The following is an 8,972-nucleotide window of genomic DNA, read 5'->3' as shown; positions in this document are numbered from 1 at the left end:
AACGTAACAGTGTGTAAATATGTACAAGTCTAACAAAACTTACTAATACAGATTACACTAGAATGATAATTGATAATGTTAAAGTGAATTTAATGTGACCTAAAGCTGTTAAAATCTTAAAAAATGCCACAAAATTTAAAATCAAGAAAATAATGTAATTTTGTTACCCAGAACATGCTGAAGCCATGGTTGCTGCTCCATGCTGGCAAACAACTGAGTTTTGCGATTGTAAACTCATAAGATGACCAGGTACCGAATAGTGGGGGTAGTGAACATGATCCAGATACAAGCCAGCATAATATGATAATGAATGTAGCACGGTAACTTGTGATTCGGGAAGGATATTTTAAGGGGTGAACTATGGCGCAGTATCTGGGGATAACAGAACGTGCTGAATAAACCATGGCAAAGTGGTTGTTGCTGCCGCTAACCCAGAGGTATTGGGTTCAAAGCTCGTCATTGCTACCATTTTAGGCGAATGTGTCTTTGGGCAAGACACTTTAACGGCAATTGCTCCAACCCAGTGGTCACTAATGGGTAATCCAAATTATCAGCCATACATAAAAAATAACTCACATGGTAACTCGTACGCTATGAAACAGAACACCCGTGTATGTTGTATTTCTTACATTAAAGTTTCCTGTATAGTAGTTCTCCTAATCTCATATACAGTGATAGTGATCTACGGTAGTTATACTTATACCAAGCTCATTATTTTTCCCATATATATATATTTATTTAATAAAAAAATATGTGTTCCTATACTATATTTAAATAGTAAAAACAAACTCGTACCTATCATATGAGATTGCCGAAAGTGTAAACATGCTGGAGCTGAAAATTGTCAAAGAAAAATATCCTGCAACAGAGCACCATAAACTTCCAAGCGGCCATTTTTGTAGGAAGCTGCTTGCCACAGCAAATGGAAGAACAAAAGTAGAAAAGGCCAAGTTTGAACATGTTAAACTGAAGACCAATTTGTTGCTTGGTGTGAGCAAAAACTGACGTCTATGAGAAAATTAGTTTATTTATTATACGTATGACAGTCAATTAAGTGGCGCTGCTTGAAAAAACAAAGGGGTTTCAATCTATAAAAATAAATAAGGCTTCAATTTCCCGGAAAAGCTTTTTAAGGGGGTGCGTGAATGGTCACTAACCCAAAACCCTAATTCACAAACAAAGGTGCAACTCTCCTTTTTGATACATTATTTTCTGAGAAAAAGTTCCATGCTTTTTTTACAAAAAAATAGAGGACTCTTACCCTATTGATTATAACCTGTACTATACCAGCTACGTGTGCTATGCTGTAAATCGACAATTTAGGTATCTTTTTACCCTTGGTTTGAAAGTAAATTGAATCTGACAAGTACTTTAACATTTGTTGTCCTAAGACTTTACCTGTATAAAGTAAAACAAACTAAAAAATTTCCCACCAATGCCAACACGTTGATCAGTGCAAGAATCAAAGTACGGAAAACAATCCAGAGTTGAACCATGTTAACTAAAATAAAAAAGTGAAATTATTAAAACAAGAATGCAATTGCTAATACTGATTAACATATCATAATATGACATTTATTTATTGTGCATAAAACTGTAAAGGCACACATAAGACATATATATATAATATATATATACATATGATATAATAGGCCTATATAAATTTTACTTGTTTTATCCTTCCGTGGCAGGGCAACCACTGTGGTTATAACAAGGGTGTTTCAAACACAGCTTTGAGGATAATTACTGATTATTTATTTTTTGAAATATATGCCAGACATTTTACAATGCATAATAGGTCACTGGGTTGGAGAAATTGCTGTAAAGTATCTTGTTCAAGGACACATACTCCCACAATGGTAACAGCAATAAGCCTTGAACCATACTCTTTAGGTTATATGTATGTTAAACTAACCACTGTGCCATGGCGAAGGTAAATTAAATATTTATAAGTTTTAATGAATTACCTATCCTGATATTGTTGTATCTGAATTAATCCATAGAGAGTAGGCTCAAATTATGTCCAATGAACAAGTATCCATGTTATATCTATCAATGGTCAACCAATGCATTTATATTTTGTAACGTTTAACATGGTTGTAAAACTTAAAGCAATGGATCTAAATGGTAGTTAAGTTAGTTAAAAATAATGATCAAATGAAAGAAAATCATAATTCGTAAATTACATTTTTAAAACTGAGTACTTTGGACATTGAATAGGCTACATTAAAAAGTTTAAACATATAGGGTATGTTAGACACAACAGATTTAGCATAAAACACCTTTTAACATATTGCACAACAAAACGCATATTTTCATAATCAGTTCACGGTAAAAGTAAAGGAAGATATTCCTTACAAATAAGACACAATTTGAATTAAAAACATAGCACAACCATTTTGTTAACAAATAACTATCAAATAATATCGCAAAAATTTGCATAAAATAAACACAAATGTGTTTATTTTAAAAATGCCCAACACCAGTTTGAAAAAAATGAGTTTAGTTGCAAAATGAGCTTTTTCATCCGAATCTACAAAATTTTCCTAAATTAGGAAGGTAAACTATTGAATGATACGCAACGCAAAATAATTCGTAAATGGGTACGATTTCTCACAACCAAATTAGGTTGACTTCGCATAGGCATAGTTAACTTTAACTTACATAATCTCCCTTAGTACCACTTACAACTGGTAAACTTGATGACAACCTACTCGATTAAAGGTTTGATTTTTAAGGTTCATTTATTTTATTCGTTTTGTAAAACTCCAGCTTTTCAAGCATGTTTTCCGCTGCTCGGCAACGTGCATCTTTCTTTGTTCTACCAAATCCCACAACAGTTTTATCCATAGCCGAACATTCCATATAGATGAGTTTCCCTTCACTCTCTTTTCCTTTTATAACATCATTGTCATTTCCTTCAGCGACTTTGTAAACTGGAGGCTTGGAATTTTTCGCATGCATAATTTGAGCGAGCCGATTCACAGGATGTAGGCTTTTATTTGGGGTTTTGTTTAATTCAATGTAACTTTTAAACCTTACTTGGTGCGGCATATTCTTGTTGTCCATAATAAAGCATTAATTTAAAAAAAAATTAATTTACAAAAATGTCTAAACAAGCTGGGGTGACAAAATTTAAATGTTAAACATAGATTTATCACTGACATGCTTAATAAAACAACCAAACAACATTAATTAAACATACAGCATTTAAAATATTATAAATCATTTATAAACGTATTGCGCACACTTTGACTATAGGCTAAAGCATTGGGCATACCATAGACTCTATGAAAACCATAAAAGTTTTGTACTATGTCAAATGAATTATATTTTTTAAAAATATTAAACCTTTATTTTTTTATTTTAAACAAGCACAAACTGATACACACTGACTGACACATACTTTACTTCCATAAATGGTCAATAGGTTCTGTCTAAAATTTGATAAGATGAAATATTTTAAACAATTAAAGTTTGATATACCTCATGCTCATTTTAAGCAGTTTTTAGTCCACACAGACATGACACATTTTTGTTTGTTTTGTCTACATTCATGGGTATACACCAAACTTATTCTAGTATATAGTAAACAGAGCAGAAACTTTAGCGACCATTTACGATCTTTTTACTGGTCCCACCAGTCTTACAACTTTGCCTACATCACAATTAACGTCTCGACAAGAGAGCAAACTTTTGATGAGTGAGCACGTATTAAAATAATTAGCATTAATAATTAACCTCCTTTATTATAATGTGTGGTCGAAAGTGCTAAAGCTAAACTCACGCGCTAAATGTACCGGTACCTTAAACTTTAACAAAATTATAGTTTTAACCGGTACCTCTAAATTAACAGTGTGCCGCAGTGTAATGAGAAAGTTTTGCTTTCTCGCGTGGTAGGAAAATGGCTATTATACGGGTGTTCTGCTTCAGACACTTGTGTCCGCTAATTATTGCAATATAAGACTGGTCGTAAAATTTTAACAATTTTGATTTTTATTTTAGATGAAGAAGTCGGCACTTTTACTTTTGCTTTTTAACGGACTCCTCGATCCTTCCGACACGCAAGCGAATTTACCACTTAACAAAATGTGTATAAGTATCCCATCTTACTCCACCCTTCTCTGTATACAGAATCGAAAAATATGTTTATGCGATTTGTAGTTGCAGCAATTGGGATAACGAAGTAGTCTGAGGTCCAATAATATTCAGCCTGATAATAAAACTATACCTCGGTTGAATCTAATAAATGCTCCGAGTCGTGAGAAAACGGTTTATTTATTCCTTGAATGTTCTTTGTTTACGAAAAGGGGGCAAGAAAAATGAATTAAAAGGTGTCCCATCTTACCCCCTACCCTACTATACTTGGTAACTGGTAAGCAAAAGTACGAGCTATGATTATATGCAAACTAATAAATCCTGGGATGCACTATATTAAATCGTATGTTATCAATGTAACAGCGAACTTTCGCATATTTACCTTGACATGTCGGAACAACTTTCAGGCAGATGAGAGGTCTGTAGCAAATCTCAGGCAACCATAATATAAACAAGGCGGAATGTAAACAGAGAGTATAAGCATTATGAGGTATGGGAGGAAGGTATATGTCCCACCCAAAAATACACCTATAAAATACAAAATAAATTCACATTCAATGCTTGGAACAACGGTGAGACGATGTAATTCCAACAAACACAACAGATAATAAGATAACCGTTTGGAATACTGCTAATCATTAATACAGAGTGAGTAGCTTTTGGTAGCGACCAAATCCACTCACCGACTTCAATTTACTTTCACATGACATTATATACCGAAGCGTCTACCGACGGCTGCAAACCTAAATGCAAATAACTGAATTGCCTATATAGTTTGATAAACACGAGAGAGCAGAGCTGTAATGAATGAACACGTTTTATTATAACATGATTGGCGAATAAGATGCGTACAAATAGCGATTGTAACGTGGGTTGAACTGCGTGAATTCAAAACAAAGTTACATACGCGGTCACCCGTAAGCGGACACAAAGTTTTTGAAACAAAAAAGTGTAATACCGATTGTCGTTGTCTCCCCACCTTATGTTAAAAATACCATTTATTCATTTCAAACGTAAATGTGTATTTAACGGCAAAGAGATTGACTGTTGCACAAGCATGTAATATTTAAACTTCTTGGCTCAAATTTTTGAGAAATATTGTACGATGGAAGATGTTATATAATATATAGATGATGTATATGTATAAAGAAACTGAACTTTTGCAAACACAATGAAAGTAAACATAATCTATTATATAGTAGGCTACTTTAAAAAAAATAAGACTAATTCTTATTAAGTTGTTTCTAGAAAATACTCAAGAGTTCAACATATATTGCAAACTGGATTTGTTACAGAACATAACTTTTTAACATATATAAATTGTGCATACTTGAGTATATAAAAACTCAGGTTAACTTATTCTACAAGTTAAAGTTAACAACAACTCCAATCAAACAAACCCGCTAAGCCTTAACACCCATGCCCACTTACATGGCAAATCTGAGGTATTTAAATTTGGCATTCGAATATGAAGTAAAGAATTTCTAATATACCATTCTAGTAACCCTTTATGGCCAAGCAAACTTATTTCATTGGTAGAATTTCCAGGAACAGGTTCGCCAAGCTCAATCCAATTAGATTTTGGCCAAGAAAGCACGAAGGTGTAAACAGTCCCAGGTTTTTCAGTGTACCAGATGTTTGGGGTAACAGAATCATTCTGTGACCTCCAAGGTTTGCTTGAATAAACAGCTTCACCATTCACTTTAAGCCAACTTCCAAACTCCCTCAGTCTATCTTGAAACACTGGAGCAATCATACCATCTTTGGTTGGCCCTACATTCATTAACATGTTCCCACCACAACTGATGGTAGAAGCAAATGTCTACAGGAATATTAACCATTAATTAATACAACACCCATAAAGTAACATACTTGGTAACTCGTAAGCTGGCACGAGGTGTATGAAACGAAACAATTGTGTAAAGAAGTTACATACATAGTCACATTAACATCCAATGATATAAAAAAATAAAAACAACAGTTTTATTAACAACTGAAGAATTATTATCAATTAAAACATTGGTCTAAAGTCTTAACAAATGATCTGTATCTGGAATTTCTAAACTTTTTAAGAAAAATAAAATTTTAAAGCAAATGGCTACAGAAACATTAATTAGTCATTTTAACAAAATATTAACCACTGAAAAACTAGCCAAAAAAATTAACAACTGATCTGTCTCTAATTTTTTTTAATTCCTGATAAAATCATAATGTTTATAAACTATGTGGGAACTAAATTTCAAAATTTAGGGTACTCGTTTAGTATTACTATTAAATACCATACATGATGCCCAAACTTTTTAGTCAGAGCATATTTAACCGATTTTATGAAAACATTAAATTTATCAAATTGATGTTTCTACAGCTTCTTATATAAAATACTAAAAAATCAAAACAACAGAAATAATATAACCTACAATAATATTACCCTACTATAACCTTTACATTTATTAAATTGATGTTTTTACAGATTGTACAATACTAGAAATTAAAAAATCAAAACAACTTACAGAAATAATCTCCTCTATTGTAAGAAAGTCTTGTATGTTTGCATTCCTTCTATAACCCCATGAATAACGATCAATGGTCATGCAATTTTCCCATTTATGATGTTGCAACACACCAGGGCTGTATCTAATAACATAATGACTAGTATTAAAAGCACTGTGGCAAGTGGTATTAAAGTTTGGCGTTGTGCTGTCACTTTTTAAAAAGGTTTTTTAAATGTTAGTCATACAAAATTTTTAAATTTATCAGCCACAAAGCTGCAAATGTGGAAACTCGTAAGCCGAGAGATTTATAGATTTCTGATAAAAATGTTCCATATCTGCACATACGCAGTAGCTGATGGGAACTAGATTTCTGCGACACCAAGGCAAGGTGTAGGGAACAGAACACTTGTGTTATAACGGCTGCCATAGCTTTACCACACAAAGTTAAATAAGTTATATTCATTTAAAGTAGGAGAAGTACCTGTCTTGGCATGTGAAGTAGCCACCATGTTTGCACATACAACCCGCACCCCACCGATCATTGGTCACAACCATATCCTATTGAAAAAATAAGTTGAATGTAACTTACTTTATCCTCGCGTGGCTGGAAAACGACAGTCGTTATAACATAAGTGTTCTGTTTCATACACCTCGTGCCAGCTTACAAGTTACCATGTATCAGTAAAATTTACATAACGTAATATTTTGTTTATCTCTTAGAAAACGATTAATTAGGATTATATTATTTTCAAAAACAAAAAAAGAAACTGAACACCAAAACAGCAGTTGTTAAACAAGCCATAAGTAAAAAGTATGGAAAAGATTGTCTATATTTACTTTCACAGGACTATCATTGTAAAGCCAAGCTAAAAATCCTGTTGAGTTCCAATATTCAACAGGTCCTGGGTCACCATCTGACCACACTATGTCAGGTTTATATGTATTAACCAACTCATACAGCTCCTGGATGGACTTTTCAGTTGCGTAACGCCGAGTTGTGAAATTAGATGCTTTGTCCCTGTAATAATGTAGTTTAAAGAGACAGTTACATGACTCATAATAAACATGCTTAAAATTTTCTTTAAACAAAAATATGTATTTTAAAAAACAAATTCCTTTAGGTTGTTTTTTAAACAATTTTTTTTTAAACCAATTTAGTTTAATTTTTTTTAAACAAAAACATGTTTTCTTTTTAAACAAATTGCATGTTACACTTACGCCAAGTACAATGGGTTAAACCACTCAAACAATGAGTGGTAGAGACCAAATTTCAGGTATGTTCGATTCCTTATAGAGTTTGCCAGCTCTCCAACTAAATCACGATGTGGTCCAACATCCATTGAGTTCCAATTCCATGAAACATTGGAAGGCCAGTTGGTGTAACCTTCATGGTGCTTGCTGGTTAGGACAACGTACTGTGCACCAGATTCTGAAGTGACACAAATATATATATATATATATATATATATATATATATATATATATATAAAAAATAGCACAACCAATTTTTATTTACATTTCTGCAAAACAATGGCAAAGATTAGAACTTATATTTAGTTTTTAAGACTCAAAGCTTACATAAGGTAATCTTGGTGTAGCTTAATGCAATGTAACACCCGCTTTGTTGTAAAGTATTAAACCATAATTCACCTTTAAATAGATCTGCCCACTGATCAGGGTCATACAGTTCTGCAGTAAAGTCCTTTGCAAAATCAGCATAAGTAAAATGAGGGGGGTAGTTTTTCTCCATGAAATCCACAACATTTTTCTGGCGTGTCTCCTAAATTAAAGTTGTACTGTCTTTATTTGTTTAGGCTATACGTCATATACTACAATAGTCTGTAGATAAACATACGTAAATGTTTATAGGTGTTAATAATATACGTATTACATGCCCAATTTAATTAAATTCAAACGATTAATATAATGTATAACGAATCCATGATTTAATGTTATTACCTTCCAATACCACCAAAACCACTCGCTGACGAAGCTTGGGACAGAAAACACACCCCAGTGAATAAAGATACCGAATTTTGCTTGATCATACCATTCTGGTAGCGGCCTGCTATCCAGAGATTCCCATGTTGGTTCGTATTTCTTCTTAAAAATGGGTTTACTTGCAAGTGTATTTTGTTCTAATCGGTGCTTTGATGTTTTTTCGCCGATTGGAACTTCATCTCTTACAAATGACTGACTTACACAAACTGTTACGTACAGAGCGAAAACTACAAGTACCGCGATATTCATTTAAAGTCTGCGTTCGGGAAACCAGTCTGCAATACTAGCAACGCGTTAATCCGTTCTTGGATTTTGTTTACTCGCGTTCATGTTTCCGCTCTAGGCTTGAAGCGACAAACAGTCACGACTATTACTCATTTG

At 33.2% G+C, this 8,972-nt stretch overlaps 2 protein-coding genes across 4 annotated transcripts in view; both read right to left on the bottom strand.

The window, feature by feature from the left end:
• The window catches only part of LOC100176943, a 10,359-nt gene extending 7,218 nt beyond the window's left edge, over positions 1-3,141 (bottom strand). For 2 of the 3 annotated variants that reach the window (XM_026838502.1, XM_018815925.2), the window contains exons 1-4: positions 1,972-3,141; positions 1,399-1,501; positions 796-1,008; positions 168-372 (exon numbers count right to left, since the gene is read on the bottom strand). In XM_026838502.1, coding sequence (XP_026694303.1) covers positions 168-372; positions 796-1,008; positions 1,399-1,496 — 516 coding nt within the window. In that variant the 5' untranslated portion in view covers positions 1,497-1,501; positions 1,972-3,141. Of the gene's footprint in view, positions 1-167; positions 373-795; positions 1,009-1,398; positions 1,502-1,967 lie in introns of all 3 variants that reach the window. The other variant, XM_026838507.1, reaches the window with a different exon arrangement.
• Positions 3,142-4,897: 1,756 nt separating this feature from the next.
• On the bottom strand, positions 4,898-8,945 carry LOC100180536 (alpha-L-fucosidase). Its single transcript, XM_002131448.3, has 7 exons — positions 8,550-8,945; positions 8,241-8,370; positions 7,809-8,019; positions 7,428-7,608; positions 7,072-7,148; positions 6,609-6,732; positions 4,898-5,920 (listed from the first exon to the last, which is right to left on the bottom strand). Exons 1-7 carry the CDS (start codon positions 8,838-8,840, stop codon positions 5,489-5,491), a joined length of 1,446 nt encoding a protein of 481 aa, XP_002131484.1. The 5' UTR covers positions 8,841-8,945; the 3' UTR covers positions 4,898-5,488.
• Between the last annotated feature and the right edge of the window lie 27 nt (positions 8,946-8,972).

Source organism: Ciona intestinalis, chromosome 1 (genome assembly GCF_000224145.3).
Source record: "Ciona intestinalis chromosome 1, KH, whole genome shotgun sequence".
In the NCBI taxonomy this organism is placed as follows: Eukaryota; Metazoa; Chordata; class Ascidiacea; order Phlebobranchia; family Cionidae; genus Ciona; species Ciona intestinalis.
The sequence above is the reverse complement of the archived record's forward strand: the minus strand, read 5'-3'. Positions and strand labels throughout refer to the sequence as shown.